The 18,332-nt window shown below is 41.0% G+C and overlaps 1 protein-coding gene across 7 annotated transcripts in view; it reads left to right on the top strand.

Annotated features, from left to right (window-relative positions):
• Nucleotides 1-4,706, top strand: part of SLC41A2 (solute carrier family 41 member 2) — a 130,899-nt gene extending 126,193 nt beyond the window's left edge. For all 7 annotated transcript variants that reach the window (XM_043440969.1, XM_043440975.1, XM_043440972.1 and 4 more), the window contains one exon: nucleotides 1,508-4,706. In XM_043440969.1, the coding sequence (XP_043296904.1) occupies nucleotides 1,508-1,693 (186 nt within the window). In that variant the 3' untranslated portion in view covers nucleotides 1,694-4,706. The remainder of the gene's footprint in view (nucleotides 1-1,507) is intronic.
• The last annotated feature ends 13,626 nt before the right edge of the window (nucleotides 4,707-18,332 follow it).

Below are 18,332 nucleotides of genomic sequence, written 5' to 3'. Positions count from 1 at the left end.
TGCATCAACACATTTTCAAGAAAGTTCCAAAGAGAACAGGGGAGAATTTTCCTGAGTGCCGGCTTGTCTTACGATGTCTCTGGTTTATCCTCAGCCCTCGGTTGATAAATTGGGCGCAGGTTTACAGTCAGAAATATTCTCTCAGGACTTTGAAGGTATCGCTAGCTTTTCTCCTGCTGCAGTTGTTGAAAAGTCAGGTTCTTATTTCTTCATATATGACCTGGTTTCTTTTAAATCATAGCAAATAGTGGTTATGTTCTTTCTGTGTGTCCAGCACTGCTATAAGTGCTCTGCATTATTTAATGCTCAGGTTATCATCTCTGTGAGAGAGGGATTGTTTTCTGTATTTTACAGAAAGGCAGCTGAGGCCTGGAGAGGCTAAGGAGCTTAGCGGTGGGAGAGGGTGGTTGACTGGGCACTTTACTATTGGAGGATTGGGGCGGGGGTGGTTGGCCATTTCAGGGGAGCCCTCCATTTCTGAACATCTAACCTCCTCTCTGGGGAGTTAGACTCCTACCTGTCCCTCAGAACAAAATGAAGGTCTGAAGAATCCCGCTGTTAACTATGCGTGCATGCTACGTTGCTTCAGCCATATCTGACTCTTTGCAACTCTGTGGACTGTAGCCTGCCAGGCTCCTCTGTCCATGCGATTCTCCAGGCAAGAATACTGGAATGGGTTGCCATGCCCTCCTCCAGGGGATCTTCCTGACCCAGAGATCAAACCCACATTTCTTATGTCTCCTGCATTGGCAGGCAGGTTCTTTACCGCTAGTGCCACCTGGGAAACCCTTCAGTTGTATGACCTAAGTGTTAATTTAGCCATTCTTGAGTCAGTAAACATTTTAGGTTATTTCCAATTTTTGACCTTTACAACAGTGATGCAGTGAGTTGAAACGATAGTGGTTTGGCAAAATGTACAATACTACTAAAGTTGAGGCTCATGGTAGTTTGGGGGAGGCTAGAAGAAAATGAGAAGATATGTGTGACAAGTTGAAGAAAAGCTCAGATTTATTTATTTGTTTTTTTGGCTGTACTGGGTCTCCTTGCTGTGTGGACTTTTCTCTAGTTGCGGTGCACGGGCTTCTCATTTTAGTGGCTTTTCTTGTTGCAGAACACAGGCTCTAAGTGTGTGGCCTTCAGTTGTTGCAGCTTCTGGGCTCAGTAGTTGTAGCTCCCGGGCTCTTGAACACAGGCTCAATGGTTGTGGTTCACTAGCTTATTTGCTCTGCAGCACGTGGGATCTTCCTGGACCAGGGATCGAGCCCATGTCTCTTGCATTGGTAGGCAGATTCTTTATCACTGAGCCACCAGGGAAGCCCGAAAAACTTCATTAATTGCAGAGGCACATAGTATTTTTTTCTGGTGAAAAGACAATGTTCTTGTCAATTAATTTTTTCTGCTAGACACATATTGTTCCTTCCAGAGAGCCGTGGCCTAGGCTAATGACCGTATTTACTGGGCTGGAACTGTCCAGGCGACAGGAATAATCTTTGATGTTCTTTTCTAGGTATTTACCTTACTGTGGATCGCTGACTGGATGGTGCATCATTTCTGGAGGAAAGGAAAGGACCCAGATAGCTTCTCCATCCCCTATCTGACGGCGCTGGGTGATCTGCTCGGGACAGCCTTGTTGGCCTTAAGTTTTCATTTTCTATGGCTTATTGGAGATCGAGATGGAGATGTTGGAGACTAATAAATCCTACAAGCCACTCTCAAGTAACCAAGAAGGAAATCACAAGACAACCACTTATGACTCTTTTTCACAATTTTTAATTCGGTAGCATGACTTCTGCCAGGGTAGTCTTCAGTTGGCCCTGATTCCATTAAATGGCCTTAACACTTTTTTTTTTTTAAGAAATTTGTGTTGAAATGAGAATGAACAGTATTTGTGCTGCTTTTCATAGAATAAATGATAATTTGACATAGACACAAGCTCAAGCTCTGAAATTGATTAACTAGAAAGGAATATAGGATGTTTACAATGAATAATTTTAGAACCACAGACATAGCAGAAATGTATTGTCTTACTATTTAACTTATAATGCCAAGAGTTTTGGTTTCATCTTTCTTGTCTCACAGATGTATTTGTTCTGCAAAGCAGACTTTAAAATGGAAGGGGCCCAAGCAAGCTTGTTTTACTTATGCCCACCTCTCTGCCAGCTGAGGATCCATTTACCAATTTGTTTGCTCCTAACCTGACCTCAATATGTTCTGCTGAGTATGAGATAAACTCACTTTTATCTGCTTGTTTGAATTTCTCTGTGCCAATGCTAATTTTATTTCAACCCTGCAAGTTCTCTGCAGGCTACCCTTTAAACACAGAATTGCCTTTAGTGAAAGCAACGGGTCATTTTGATGATTGATTTATTGAAAGAAGGTTGATCTTTTTCAGAAGACTTAGTAGTCCAAAATGAGATGACCTGAGCTGCATTTGTAGATCAAGATGGTATGAGAAATTGTGTGTGTGTGTGTGTGTGTGTGTGTGTGTGTGTGTGTGCGGTGTGTGAAAGAGAGAGACAGAAGCTGTTGATGGAGTGCTGAATCTTGGCTTGTTGATAGCGAAGATCATAGTGGGTGGGATATTAGCATTCTGTAGTTATTCTTTAGCACATTTTATTGACATGCTTTTGTCATGTGGTATAAAAATTTTGCTCTTGCCCAGAATTTAGTATTTGTTAGCTACATTATAATTAATACTCCTTCTTATTTTTTTTAAAAAGGTAACATTTAATATAATCAGGATAGCATAAGATTTAGAATGAGCAGATGGTTCATTTGTTCTTAAGAGGTCTGCTGAAACTTGCAGGCTTGCCATGTTAAAGGCGGAGTTGGTGGGTCACCTCAGTTCCTGTTCTGCCTGTGCACTGTCTCCACACAGGCTCACGTCTGCACGGGACACTATCAGGTACGCTGCTGTGGTTCTCAAATATTTTTCTAAAACTCTGATCTGTATTCAAAACACTTGACCAACACCTTAGTTATTCAATAGGTAAGCATTTTTTATATTACATACATTTTGAAAAAAACAGTGGAATCTCTCAAGATTGTCAGATATTTAATAATCTAACTGATGAAGGGAAGAAGAAATGCACATTGATCATCATGGTTTAAATTGTGAGTTAGTGTTAGCATTATATAAATAGTAGGTTGTTTGTATATATATTGAGGGAAGTGTTCTTATTAAGCTCTTTAAAATAAAGGGACTGTGGTTTAGAATTATATATTTTGCTTATTTTAAAACTTTAATTATTCCATTCTTCTGCCTTATAATGAAGTTATAAGGCAGAGAACTGAACTAATTATAGAATTTCTCCTTTGGAGAGTTATAATATCATGTAGTGAACATTCTGCAAAATTTTTTATTTAAAAAAATCCGTAAATAATTTCTTTGATTTTGTTATAAAGCACTTGTAAATTATTTATATTTGGGCTGTATAATTCATAAGCATTTATATTTCCCAACAATTTCTGTTTTCATTTTTTTACCTAAAAAATGGATAGCAAATCACATTTTTAAAGGATTTACCAACTTTAGTGCATTACATATTCCAAAGCACATTCAAATACATCATGTTATTTAGTTCTCACAACAGTACATGTGAAATAGGTCAGATAGATATTCCTATCTCTTTTACAGCAGAAGGAAGTGAAAGTCAGCCAAGTTACATTTTTAATGTTGCACAGCTACAAAGGGCCCCAAATTGTGATTTAGTCTAGATCATCAATCTCCTAAGCCAGTTCTTTTTCTGTGACCCTCCAAATGTACCAAGTGTATACAACTTGTCAACTATGAGGAAATCCCACAGAAACAAGATTTTCTAAAGTAGAATAGAGTATTGCTACATCTTTCCAACTTCAGACAGGGAAATCTTCACTTAATGTATCTTACTGGTAAATATAGTTAAACTCTAAAATTATTCATGTTCCTAAGACCAAGGAAATCAAAGATAAATGAAAACTTTAGAAGAAAGGACAATGCCTTATTTCCTAGACTATTTAATTGCCTTCCCAAATCTAGCCGTTTTCCATAGATGCTAATAAATAACTAGAATGACTGATTTGAGTTCTGTCCTCTTTCTTTTTTGCTACCCAATCTTTGTTACAGCAACAAAATGTCTAAAAGACATGTAATGGGGAAAAAAATAAAGACTTGGAAAAATCAGTCACCAATTAGCTGAATTAATTTATAAAAGAGATTTAAACTCTTTTAAATTATTTTTACTTTTTTTTGAAAGCCTTTACATAAGTATAGAATGAATAAGATAACTTTGCCTACCCACAAAATGCATTTATTATCAGTTGTATGTAAAGCAAATTAACAAAGTTTATTTTTACACCACGTAAGTTTGCTTTCTGAACTTCCTCTTCTCACTAATTTATCAGTCACTTTGTTTAAACACGGATAATCTTTTCAAAGACTTTATTTTTGCCCGCCAATTGCTTTTTATTCTTTAAGAAATAAAGTTTCTTAGAGCCTAATAAAATAGAAACTGTTAGTAATGTATCTTCTGGGAGACACTGAAAATTCTATGGCACAGACTATCAATGATGTAGCCAAATGAAGTACATTTTTAGGGGTCTTTCAGTGATCGGGTTTCCTTGCCTTATAATACAGCTCTTGTATAGCATACCCATTTATAATGGGCATCTGCCATCTCTGAATTGTTGTAAACTCAAATAATAAAATTTAAGACATATTTACCCAGCCTTGTTGTACTTACTTCTTGATAAACTAGATGAACATCTGGCCTTGTGGAACTCACCCAGAAGAGAATGCATGTATGTTGTTTATGAGCATAATAAATGGGGCTCTGACCACACCTAGACCTCCACTTTGCTTCTTTACCACTTTTTCACTCTTAAGTACTGTCCGCATTATTCAGTTTACATTTCTTGGCACATCACTTCAGACGTCCTCAACTATCTCCTTCATTCCTGTTGGACAGCTCTGGTTAAATATAGCTCTCTGCAGATGCTTTGTCTACGCTTGAACAGCTGAGCATGGCCCATGGAGAACACACTACAAATCTTTAAATTCATAACCTCGGGACATGAAGCTAAGCCTCAACGGCCTCCACTATTTCTCTAATCCCTTCACTCTTTGGGAGATCAGGCTTTTGTCCCTACCACTCTACTGAAAGTATACCTGTTGAGGTCACCAGTGATCTCCATGTTGCAAATCTAGTGCTTAGTTCTCAGTAAGAATCCTCATCTTGTTGTTCAGTTGTTAAGTCATGTCTGACTCTCTGTGACCCCATGGGCTGACCCCCTCAGGCTCCCCTGTCCTTCACCATCTCCCAGAGCTTGCTGAAACTCAGGTCCATTGAGTCAGTGATGCTTTCTAACCATCTCATCGTCTGCCACCCCCTTCTCCTGTTGCCTTTGATCTTTCCCAGCATCAGGGTCTTTTCCAGTGAGTTGGTTCTTCATATCAGGTGGCCAAATTATTGGAGCTTCAGCTTCAGCATCAGTCCTTCCAGTGAATATTCAGAGTTGATTTCCTTATCCTCATCTTAGTTTCTAAAGGTATTTGACAGAGTCTCGTCCTTCCTTGAAATACTTTCTTGACTTATAAAAAAAAATCTGCTTTTGCTTTCCTTTCTGCATTGCTGGAAGCCTCATCTTCATCTTGCTGGTGGTTCCTCTACCTCTTAACCTCTAAGTGTTGGAATGCCCTGCAGCTCGGTTTTTATTGTCATTTCTCTATTTTTTATCCCTAGGTGACCTTGCCTGATTGTTTCAAATGACAGCTGTACCTATTATTCCTAAATTTCTCAGTCCAGACCTCTCACCTGAGCTCCACATTTGTCTTTTCATACTAAACTACCGAAGGATCACTGAGAAATCAAAGAAGAAATTTTTTAAATGCCTATAGACAAATGAAAATGAAAACATCACAATCCAAAATCTATTGGATGTAGCAAAAGCAGCTCTAAGAGGAAAGTTTATAGCAATACAGTCTTACCTCAGGATACAAGAAAAATCTCAAGTAAACCACCTCACAAAACACAAAGCAAAGTAGAGAAAGAAGAACAAACAAAATCAAAAGTTAGTAGAAGGAAGGAAATCATAAAGATCAGAGCAGAATAAATAGAGATGAAAATGATCAATGAAACTAAAAGCTGGTTCTTTGAAAAGATAAACAAGATTGATAAACCCTTAGGCAGAGACTGATCAAGAAAAAAAAGGAAAGCACTCAATAAAAATGAATAAGGAGAAGTTACCATGGATACCACAGAAATACAAAGGATCCTAAGAGACTACTACAAGCAACTATATGCCAATAAAATGGACAACCTAGAAGAAATAGACAAATGCTTACTTAGAAAGATACAATCTCTCAAGACTGAACCAAGAAGAAATAGAAAATATGAATAGATCAATCAGAACTGAAGTTGAAAACTACCAACAAACAAAAGCCTAGGACTTGATGGCTTCTCTAAATCAAACATTTAGAGAAAAGTTAATACCTGTCCTTCTGAAACTTCTGAAATACCTATCCTCTCCAAAAAATTGCAGAGGAAGGAACACTCCCAAACTCATTTAATGAGGCCACCATCACCCTGATACCAAAATCAGACAAAGATACCACAAAAAAGATAGGCCAGTATCACTGATGAACACAGACGCAAAAAATCCTCAATGAAATAGAGCAGACTGAATCTACCAATACATTAAAAGCATCACAACAGTGATCAAGTGGGATTCATCCCAGGGATGCAAGGATGCTTCAGTACCTGCAAATCAATGTGATATGCCACATTAACAAACTGAAGAATAGAAATCATATCATCATCTCAATAGATAGAGGGAAAGCTTTTGACAAAATTCAACACCCAGTTATGATAAAGACTTGCCAGAAGGTGGACATAAAAGAAACCTCATATTATTTCATCTTGGTCTTAGCAAAGAAGCATTTTGCTGTGATGGAATAAACACATTGATTTTGTGTGTCATAAGAGATGTTAGAATGTCTTCCTAGTCCCAAGGCTACATCATGTTTCCTAAGAGTACTATAGCACAAACATCTTCACCTCATTGGGCTGTCTTTTGAGTAGTAGGAGTTCTTCATACATAAATTTTCTATGAGATATGAGCTTAGCAAATATTGGAGAAATTGCCTATTTTATTCTTTAAATGTAAAAAATTTTTATTGAGATAATATTTGACATGACATTCTACTAGTTTCTGGTTATTATACAGCACAGTAATTCCATATATGTATATATTATAAAAATGATCACCCCAATAAGTCTAGTTACTATCTGTACCCACACTTTGTTACAATTTTTTTCCTCATGACTAGAACTTTTAAGGCTCATCTTGTTCATTTCCTGCCCCAGTCTCAGAATTAGCAATTTCTCCAAGGAGCCCTCGTTCCTTTTATTGGAAAATAGCATTAGAAACCACTGTCTGGGCACTAGGTGTATTCATTGCTACTGGGCAGTGGTTGTTTGCAGACCCTCTCAGCTAAGAGAGCAAGGAAACGTGTGTGCATGCTATAACTTATGCATCTACATATACATGTAAATATTTCTATATGTAGCCATCTATATATTAAGATAAACATGAGTTCATACTGATGTCTCCAACTCTGTTATTGCAAGGATTATTCTAGCCTCTTCCTCTTGCTTACCCATAAATTCCAACAATGAGAAGCCTGGCTCACCATCTGCTATGTATTTACTTAATTGTTCACTTCCAATGCACGTGTGTTGGGGTATCAGAATTGCTAACACACGCCGTGTTCTTGCCTGGAGAGTCCGATGGACAGAGGAGCCTGGAGGGCTGCAGTCCCTGGGGTCGTAGAGAGTGGGACCCGACTGCGTGACTACGCAGAGTGGCATGGGGCAGAAGACCTGACTGACTCTTCTTGGATCTGACGTCCAGTCAGCTGAGGCCAATAGGGTCAGGGCTCACCAGAAACTGGCTGCCTGTATAACCCTCTTAGAGAGAGGGCAGAGGAGAGGACTGGCATCTCTAGGGTATACACCGAGACAAGCTTCGCATCCCAGGTAAGGTGACCTGAAAAGTTATTTTATCAACTGCTAAGAATAGATCAGGAAACAACCTTTTGCTTATACTGTGTGTTACTATAACTTGGTACTTTCAGAAGTAAAAGTTGCAAGGTAAAGTTATATAACATAGAGATCTAAGAACCTAAAAATAGCCTGCTACACACAGAATATGCATAGAAAACACTTGGATTTTTTTTAAATGGTAAATCTCCAGTTGCCCCTAGGAAGGAGGATATTCTTAGATTGAATACGGCAAATTTCTTTTCCACTCATATCAAAAGCAGGTTCTATCAGGTAAAACCACGGAGAATGGAAACAGCTGCAGGAATGAGAAGCAAATGGATTCAGTCTAAATCATGGTCAAGTTAACCTGTATTTCTTGAGAAACTCTGGGCCCAGGGCTGTGCTGATATTAAAATAGCATTTGAGTTCAGTCTACTTCGTGGTGGGCTTCCCAGGTGGCGCTAGTGGTAAAGAACCTGTCTGCCAATGCAAGAGACTTAAGAGACACAGCTTCGATCCCTGTATCAGGAAGATTCCCCTGGGGGAGGAAATGGTAACTCCAGTACACTCGCCCTGGACAGAGGAGCCTGGCAGGCTACAGTCCATGGGGTCACAAATAGTTAGACACAACAGAAGCGACTTTGCATGCATGCGCTATTTGGTGGTGATGGTAAAACGAAAGGCTTGAAAGGTGATTTCCAGAAGTGTTTTGCTTTTTGTTATTCCGTTTTTCGGCAAAGGCAGTAGTCAAGTAGCTTTGGGATGTGGATTTCCTCTGTCTTGCCTTTCTCCTCCTCTTGGTGAATCAACAGTTGGTTGTTCTATCAGTGCTGGGGTGTTAGTGTCGTACACAGTGTGAATGTGTGCACTGATGTGAGTGTGTGTGTGCGCATTGTTTGTAACTGTCAAATCTGGACTTGATGCCATGACTTTAACATGATGGTATACATCACATGTGATGATAGACATCATATAAGGAACCAAGAAAGTAGCTTAAACTGCTTAAAGTGAAAGTTAGTGACTCAGTTGTGTCCAGCTCTTTGCGACCCCAGGGACTGTAGCCCACCAGGTTCCTTTGTCCATGGGATTCTCCAGGCAAGAATACTGGAGTGGGTTGCCATGCCCTCCTCCAGGGAATCTTCCCAACCCAGGGATCCAACTCGGGTCTCCTGCATTGCGGAAGATTCTTTACCATCTGAGCCACCAGGGAAGCCCTAGTATTACCTAAGGTTTGTTTTAACAAAACAAAACGTCATCATTTGAACAGGGGATTTTGTTGCTGCAGCAGATGAATAGATAATACATGATATATACATTCACTGGAAAATGTGTGTTTTTTTAAATTATTACTTGTGTTTTGATTCCCTAATGCCTTAATGGTTTCTGCTAATAGCATTTCAGAAATTGAATGTAACAAAATGTGAGATGCCTAGCTCATGATAGATGCTAATTGGATTTGGCACAATCTTGTGATTCCATATAGCTTAATAGTAAAGAGACAGTTTTTATAGGGCTCCAATGCAAGCTGATCTAGACCATGAGTGGCGTTAATGAGTTTTCACTATACACCATATGTGAAGCCACTCCTGCTGTTAGTGCTGAGGAGATTTCCAAGGATGAAACAAGGTACTTGCCATTCTTAGTAAATAATCTCTGAAGGGGTCAAAGATGTATATATAAGAAAATTCACAGCAGTTGTTGATAAGAGTAAAAACTGTAAACAAACTAGATGTCCAACAATAGAGGAATGGTTTTAAAATTATGGTGCCCAATTTGCATAATATATGTAAAATATACATCATCATGTGTGATCATATGTTCCCCAAACATTTAATGACATGGGGAAATTTTCACAATATAAGTGAAAACTCAGAATATATGCAGTTTGACCTTATTGTGGATTGTCTTCTACCAACCCTCACCTAGAGATTAAGGAGAAACAAGGAAGCAACTTGGTTTTACCAATTTTCCTGGTAAATTAAGGCAAGGAAACTATAACACAGCCCAGGCAGGAAGGAATAAATACTGCAGAAAGGAAACGAATCCTCACAAAGGTCAGGTCTATCATTTCAGAGCTTATTTTAGGAAAACAGCATCAGTACGCACATTTATTAATTTCCTTAGGGTCTCCATCTCAACCCCAAAGAACTGGAGTACTGGCCACTGAGATCCAGGCTCACTGCTGCCCCTGGTGGAGTCAAAAGAAACTGCAGGGAGTACAGCCACTGGTGGTCTTAGAAGGTGAAATTTGCAAGACAGGAGCAAGTCTTAGTGAGCTTACTGTTTCTACAGGGAGGAGTGACAGGCAGTGTGCTCTGGGGGGAAAGGAGCAGGCTGGGGAGGCCACTGGGAGAAGAGAGAAATGGGGAGAATTCAGATTAAGTGAGGTCCTTGTGGCACAGCCCTGTAGGCCTAGCCAGTGTTTCTCACTACTGCATATGAGTCACTTGAGTGCCTGAAAAAGCATGGATACCGCTACCCAACTAACTGAGTCAGCTGTGGGGCCCGGGCATCTCACAGCCCTGGGACAGAAGGCAAGAGTGGGACAGTACCAGTCCAGTAAACCAGTATGCAACTAGTCAACTCTCCTCTCTCGAATTGAGTATGATTTTGCCGCAGCCATTGAGTCAGTTATCAAAGGACTTGCTTCAGGGAAAAGGTCATTGGAGAGGCTGGTCTCCTGTCTTACCTTGTGTGAGCCACAACACCCCCCTTGCTGTAGATTGCTGAACATCGGGGGGCTTCAAGTGAAGGCCCCAACTTTCACCAGACATGCTCTGGGGACAGAATGAGTAGGTGCCTGCCACAGGACTCACAGTGACTTTGAGCAAGAGGATGGGGGTGGGGGTGGGAGAAAGAGAAACCCATGTGTGATGTGTACCTAATGCATTTTTAGAAAACTGGAAAGAAACACATCAAAATAACATTGGTTATAGTGAGATTTCCAATGCTTTTCTTTTCTCTTTGTGCTTCTCTATATTTCTAAAATTGTCTATAGGGAACATGTATGACTATTACTGTATTTTCAGAAAATTATATGTCCTACAAAAAAAGCAATCCTGAACTTCCAAAAGTTTGTTTTAAATGGGGTTTTCAAGTGAAATTTGCGTTTGGAGTATTCACTTGACTCTAATGATTATGACAGAGGGTGTCATATATGTTTGTAGTGTCCTCATCATCAGGTTGCTGTCTTCACTATCACTTAATACTAAGTTGATTGACACTGTCACAGGATCGTGATTTAAGGACTTCCTGCATTCTTTTAAGGTGAGCAAGTGACGCCTTCTGTGTGCAGTTGCCAGGATCATACAGGACAAGAGCACTTAATTTCATTTCCTAGGCTTCCAAAACCTCTATCAAACATGTATTGGGCAAAATATAACTTGTTCTATCGAGTATTACACACCATGGTATCTTCTTAAGCTCTAGTGTGCAACAAAATACATTAACTAAAACTTTAGTTACTCTGTTCCACCCTGCTCTTGATCAGATTATTGGAGTAAGCTGTCCTTTGGATCCAACTATCTCAACCACATCCATTGAAATGTGCCATCAGAAGTAAGATGGTGCCCTCAAGTCTATTAACAATGCTGTTGTTCAGTTACGCAGGATTTTGAGCATTACTTAGCTAGGATATGCTGTTGTTTAGTCCCTCAGATGTGTCCCAACTCTTTGCGACCCCATGGACTGCAGCACACCAGGCTTCCCTGTCCTTCGCCATCTCCCGGAGTTTGCTCAAACTCATATCCATTGAGTCGGTGATGCCATCCACCCATCTCATCTTCTGTCATTCCCTTTTCCTCCTGCCTTCTATCTTTCCCAACATCAGGGATACACACCCACGAAAGTAAAGGGACATTTTGGGCCCACTTAATTTGGTAAATGGAGATGGTTTGATTAGCTGGAGAAGATCTTGACTCCTAAAACTGCTAACTCAAGTTACAAAAGTTCTTCTTCAAGTGGTTCTAAAGGATGGAAGTCTGGTCACTTTTCTTTCATCTGTCACCTTTGTGAGCAGGAAACACCAGTAGGATTGACTTTGAGTTTTAATTCAAAGATTCTGAAGCAATTCGCATGAAGGGATTTCAACTTTTTGGTCACTTAATCCAGAAGGTCAGATAAATTCAGGACAAGAAAAATGTGGTTAAGTCCTCAGAGGAATCAGCACATTAATCATGTTTGTGTGCGTGCTCAGTTATATCCGACTCTTTGCCACCTCATGGGCTGTCCCCCGCCAGGCTCCTCTGTCCATGGAATTTTCCAGGCAAGAATACTGGAGTGGGTTGCTATTTCCTACTCCAGGGGATTAACCATCCTGCAGGAATTTAAAACTATTCTGTGTAGGCCTCATGGGTATACATAGCACCAAAATTAGATATACATAAGTCACCGAGGCTATTTAACAGAGTTATTGACTACACAAAGCTCTGACCTGTGGATTAGGCAGTCTCACAATTCATTAGGGAATGTAATCAGCAAGCGTTTATTGGATTGCATCCTGGGCTCCTGAGCAGACTGGTATGGGGAACACCTTGGTAGGTATTTTCAGACGAATACCTAAGTGAGCATCCTCTCAATGTCTGAAGTGGATTTTCAGATAGAGATTCAGTGTCCCGTGGGGTCGCAGAGAGTGGGACACAGCTGGGCAACTATCACCTTCACCAAGCTAAATTCTCATCACACCTTCCTCCCCACGTCTCTCCCATTATCAGTGGCTTCGTCTTCCTCCACCACATTAAGTAGGCTTTTCTGCCCAACCGTCAAAGTCCTTCATGGTGTTCCCTCCCTCATCTCACATTTTAAAAGATTATTTATTTTGGCTGTGCTTGGTCTTCATTGTTGCGTGCAGGCTTTCTCTCATTGCTGTGAGCGCGGGCTACTCTTCACTGCGGTGCGTGGGCTTCTCCTTGCAGTGGCTTCTCCTGTCGTGGAGCATCGACACTAGAGCGCACGGGCTCTGTTGCTCCCAGGCGCGTGGGATCCTCCCAGACCAGGGACAGAGCTCATGTCCCCTGCCTTGGCCGGTGGACGTCCAACCACTGGACCACCAGGGAAGCCCCCTCATTTCCTTTTGACACAAGCTTTTGCTGGTGTCAGGGCTGGCCTCCTCATCCCCCATTTCATCACCCGTGCTACTTCTCTTTACTTTCTTCCATGGCTGACTCCTGTCGAGCACTGGACAAGGAACCATTTCTGGAGAAAGAGGGAACCAGAGGTAGGTAAACCCATGGCAAAGAGATGGAGAGGGATGCATATTTGAATCTGTAAGGGGGGCAGTCATGGTAAAAGCTTGCATGAAATCTAAGCAGACTGATTCTTTGAGCAAAGGTTTTCAACACTAGCTGACCATTAGGATCACCTGGGAAGCTGTTCTAAAATACGGCCACCTGGTTCCACACTCAGAGATTCTGATTTAATTGCTTGAGGTGGGGCCTGGACTTTCAAAGGTTTTCAGTGTTCCAGATGATTCTAAAGTGCAGCCAGGTTAAGAGCTACCCCTTCAGAGCAGGGTCCCGCAGGCTTTACTGTTTTTGTCAATCAAGGGAGTGGGGGTGGGGGAGCTTTTGTCACAGTGATGATCCTGGCTCAGCGGCTGAGGCTGAGGCTGATAGTTGCGTTCGTGGACGATCCCCAGGCGTGCTGCTTGTGTGTGTGTGTGGACTGCACTGTGGATAGCAAGCTCAGAATGGCAAAGCTGGAATAGGGCACCAACACGCACTGTGCATCCGAAAAGAAAGTGAAGTCAAGCATGTGTGTGTTATGTTGCTTCCATCCTGTCTGACTCTGCGACCCTATGAACTGTAGCCCTCCAGGCTCCTCTGTCCATGGGGATTCTCCAGGCAAAAATACTGGATTGGGTTGCCATGGCCTCCTCCAGGGGATCTTCCCGACCCAGGGCTGAACACCATCTCTCAAGTCTCCTGCATTAATGCCACCTGGGAAGCCCAAGATAAAGCACACTTGCTGTTAAACTGCTTTTCAACCAAATAGGATGATGATGGCGATGCTAACTTGAAAGCTGGGTAAACATAATTCAAGTTTCCCCCGACCTCACCGATCTGAGTACAGGTAAGGTCTCATAGTTACAATATGCTTATGGCACTTGCTCAAATGTCTCCTGAGCGCTCGGTTTGTACATCACAGAACCCCCCAGCCCCCCCCCCCCCGGGTCTCAGCCAGTGATTTCTAGGTGGTCCTGGGCGGGGAGGGGTCTCTCGGTTCATTCCAACAGTAATTCTCTCAGGTTCTTCGGCCCAGGATTTCCTAGCTCGTGCTAAAACTCAAGATACCAGCTGGGGAGGGAGGGCCTGCCCTCAGAATCTGGGGTTCCCTGTCAAGTCTCCCAGGGGTCCCAAAGCTGCAGAACCTCGGAAGTCCAGAGCAGGGCGCCCTTCCACGCAGCAGCAGCAGTTATGCCTTGACTCCCCAGATGCATTCAGTGAGGGGTCAGACCTGCTAGCTTCCTGCTGGATCAGTCAGATTCTCTTCAGTCATGGCGTCAGATGCTAGCTGCAGCCCCTCTCCAGGCCCAAGTCCACACATTGGCCAAAACACAGACATCATATCTGTCTCCTTCCAAGAGGAAAAATATGAATTGGCCTCAAACTGAAAAATATGCCACCTGGAACTGAGTTTCTTACCTGTGGCATGGCTAGTACCTGTGAATGCTATGGGCCAGCAGTTCCTCATTTCCCCAGTTTTTTTGAGTGGGGAGTATCGCCATTTGGAAATTTCTTTCAAGATGCATCTGGAAATTGAAATTGCAGTAATATGGAGATGAAGTCTTCCTGCCTATGCCCAGCCCTACTACTCACAGATAAGCCCTATTGACTATTTCAAAGTCTCATCATGGTTACCTCTGATGTGAAAATGTATGGCTATACTTCTGCTTTGTGATTTCTTGATTTTAAGCAATGTCTATGAATTTCCAAGGTGAAAAATGTGAAATTTAATTCACTGGTACCATCTTCTTTTCTGACACACTCCTCCTGATTTTTGTTGGTTGTATTTTTTAATGACTGGTTCTTACTTTGGTTAATTTTAAGTAATGTGCTTAGACTTGTTTCTTGGCTCATACTTTAGATACCGTGCTTTTACTTACTAATGTGTAAGATAAAGGAATATACATGCCTACATATTCCTCTCCTCTCTTTTCTTCCCAAGTCCAGTTAGCTGTTTAGTTACTTTGTTTATCTAAATGGAAAACAGTTTTAAAAGTTATTTTAAAATATTGTTTGATGAGGAAGTGGGGCAGGTTTACTGGCCATGCAAGACAGAAAAACTAATTTCATATCAGTGGGGATATTCCAAGAGTCAAGGTCAAATCCGTTTCTCTTCCTTCAAATTCCATCAAACAGTTTCAATCCTGCTGTGTATAGTTTGTTTTGCTTTTGGAACAAATACTTTTGTACTGTTTTGTACCCTTGGTGTTTTAAAATTTGTTCTTTCTTGTTGATAATTTCCCACCCACCCCCCAATCACTAATATCTTCCAGCTGTTTGATACATTTTGAAGCCAGGAATATGCACTGGCTTTTTCTAGGCCATGTGCTGGGCCGTGTGCGTAGACCTTATCCTGTGAGTACTTTTTGTTGCACTCTTGAATTTCACTGTTCTTATAGCTCACGTCACTGTCTTTCTTTGATTTATTTTTCCTTTTGCCAAAGTAGAGCTTCAAGTTACTTTCCCAGAAAACATAGGTGTTTGCATATCTAAAAATAAGTTTTTGCTTATCTGAGTTTTCACATGTCTGAAAATGGGTTTGGGGATAGCTGAATTTTTGCATATGTGAATATGTATTATACGCCTGTAATAATCTGATTAATGGCTTGGTTAATTTTACAATCAAAATCACTTTCGTTCAGAACCACTTTGAAGGTATTTCTCTACTGCCTTCTAGAATTTAGTGTCACTGAATAGTGGTTAAGAGTACTAAGCCAAACTGCTGGGTTTTGTTTCGTTTTTTTACGTTTTTGTTTATTTGGCTCTGCCGGGTCTTAGTTGCGGCACACAACTCATTCATTGCATGTTGTGGCTCTTGCGTTGTGGCTCTAGTTATGGTTCATGGGCTCTAGAAGGTGTGGGCTCAGTAGTTGCAGCATGCTGGCTTAGTTGCTCCTCTCATGTGGGATCTTCCTGGACCAGGGACCGAACCTGTGCCCCATGCATTGGCAGGCAGACTCCCAACCACTGGACAAACAGGGAAGTCCCCAAACTGCTGGTTTTTGTTATCAAACTGAGGTTTGTTTGTTGCTCAGTATCCAATACTAAGAGTCAAGTGTTGGGTAAAAGGAAAAATAGGTTTATTAAAGACATTGGGGAGAAATTTCCATGAATCCAAGGTTTCAAAGAACCAACTCCCCAGGTTTTGTTTGGAGATTTCGGGGTAAAGGGGAAAGGCCTACATCCTGGGGAAGGGGTAAATTATTTTCAGAGATGATTGTCTCAATTACACAATTCCAAATAGTGGTCATATCTCACTTGTGGTTGGAATATTATCTGAGCCACAGGTCTCTGGTCGGCTAGTCCTGGTTCCACATGATCTGGGGTCTAGGTGCTGGGGCAGCGTATGGTTAACTTTTCCACCTGTTGGCAGTTCCAGCATCTGCCAAACAGCTCAAAGGTACGGCTCAAAGCATTGTCCATAGCCCTGGAGGAGGAACCGAAGTCCTTGACTTTGTTTAATGGCTGAACAATTATTGTTTTGTCTTGCTTGACTGTTTCTCCTGCAGCATTTTCTCACTGCTCTGACTAAATTTATTTTTTAGATAAAGGTTTTCTACAGACAAGAGGTAGGCAGAGAACATGGGGGTGGGGTGGGCAGCTGTCCTGAGAAGACCCCATAGGGTTCTACTCAGTTACACTTTGAATCCCAGTTTGCTATCTGCTGGTTTTATATCCATGGGTAAATTCTTCCGCGTTTTCATGTAAAAAGTGGTAATAATAATAACGGTAGTGGTAGAAGCAGCGGCAGCTAACTCATAGGTCTATTTTGAGAATTGAATTACCTAATATATATCAAGTTAAAACAGCTACTCACACACAGCCCTATAAAAGTGTTGGCTCTTTTTTGGAATCAATTTTATCATTATCTTTATATTTATTCTGGGTATTTTGAAATTTCATGATACTAAAGCTCTGTAGGTCCTTTGCACTCAATAAACTTAGTACTTAGAACACCCTTTCAAGTATCTTTCTTAAACTCTGGAAATCTAAAAAATAGTTTAAAAAATACTTTCATGGCTTTCATTTTCTCTCTTCTTTCTAGAGCATCTTAGCTAAACGTAGGGCTGTGTTGGACTGAGATTGTGTATTTCTTATCTTCTTTCTTCAGATTTTCATTTCTTTCTATATGCTGGAAGATCTCTTCTATTTCTTCCACCTAATTTAAATATTACATTTAAAATTTCTGCACCCATATCTTGATTACAAACAATCTCTTGTTCTTTGTTTCTTTTTGGAGTTTTTAATGGACATAATTAATACCTATCCACATCTCTTTGTGGCTTTAGTTAGATTTATGGTCTCCAGTTTCTGCTAAATTACATTGGGTCCTTCAGAATGTGATGACAAGGGTCCTTTACAGAGGCCTCACATCTTTTGAACACTCTATATTTTAATACTTCTCTATAATACTAGTTTCTTCTACTCACAACAGATGTATTTTAAAAATCAAATTTGCAATTCCCAATAACTAGACTTTGGTTCTGTCAGCCAAAATACATTTCTAAGAGAACTTTGATTCTAAAGTTGGTTGTATGAGGGAATTGCTAGGACACATGACATCTATTTTGCACCGAGGGGAGGCAAAGGCAAAATTTCTCTGAGATCTGTAGCAGCAGGGACCATAGATCACCCTCCACCAGACTAGTTTTGTGATGTGGTTTGGAAGATGTTCCTGGAGACTCCAGGTTGATTTCTCCTATTCTTTCAAGATTGTCTAAGACGCCAAGTACCCAATACCATGCTTTCCTGATGATGACTCTCTAGCTGAATTTATCCCCCCAATTCCAGATTTTTTCAAACTGCACACATCACCTTGGTGCATGGACACTCAGTGAGCCCCACTTCCTGGTATTCACGCCTTGGTATAATCCTCCCTTTGAGTGTGGACAGGATGAGCATATTGCCTCACTTCTAATGAATAGAAAATGGCAAACGTGTACTTGTTGTTCAGTCACTCAGTCGTGTCTGACTCTTTGCAACCCCATGGACTGCAGCATGCCAGGCTTCTCTGTCCATCACCATCTCCCAGAACTTGCTCAAAATCAAGTCCATTTGGTCAGTGATACTATCCAACCATTTCATCCTG

This window comes from Cervus canadensis, chromosome 21 (assembly GCF_019320065.1).
Source record: "Cervus canadensis isolate Bull #8, Minnesota chromosome 21, ASM1932006v1, whole genome shotgun sequence".
In the NCBI taxonomy this organism is placed as follows: Eukaryota; Metazoa; Chordata; class Mammalia; order Artiodactyla; family Cervidae; genus Cervus; species Cervus canadensis.
Note: the sequence above shows the minus strand (reverse complement) of the source record. Positions and strands in the feature narration are given on the sequence as shown.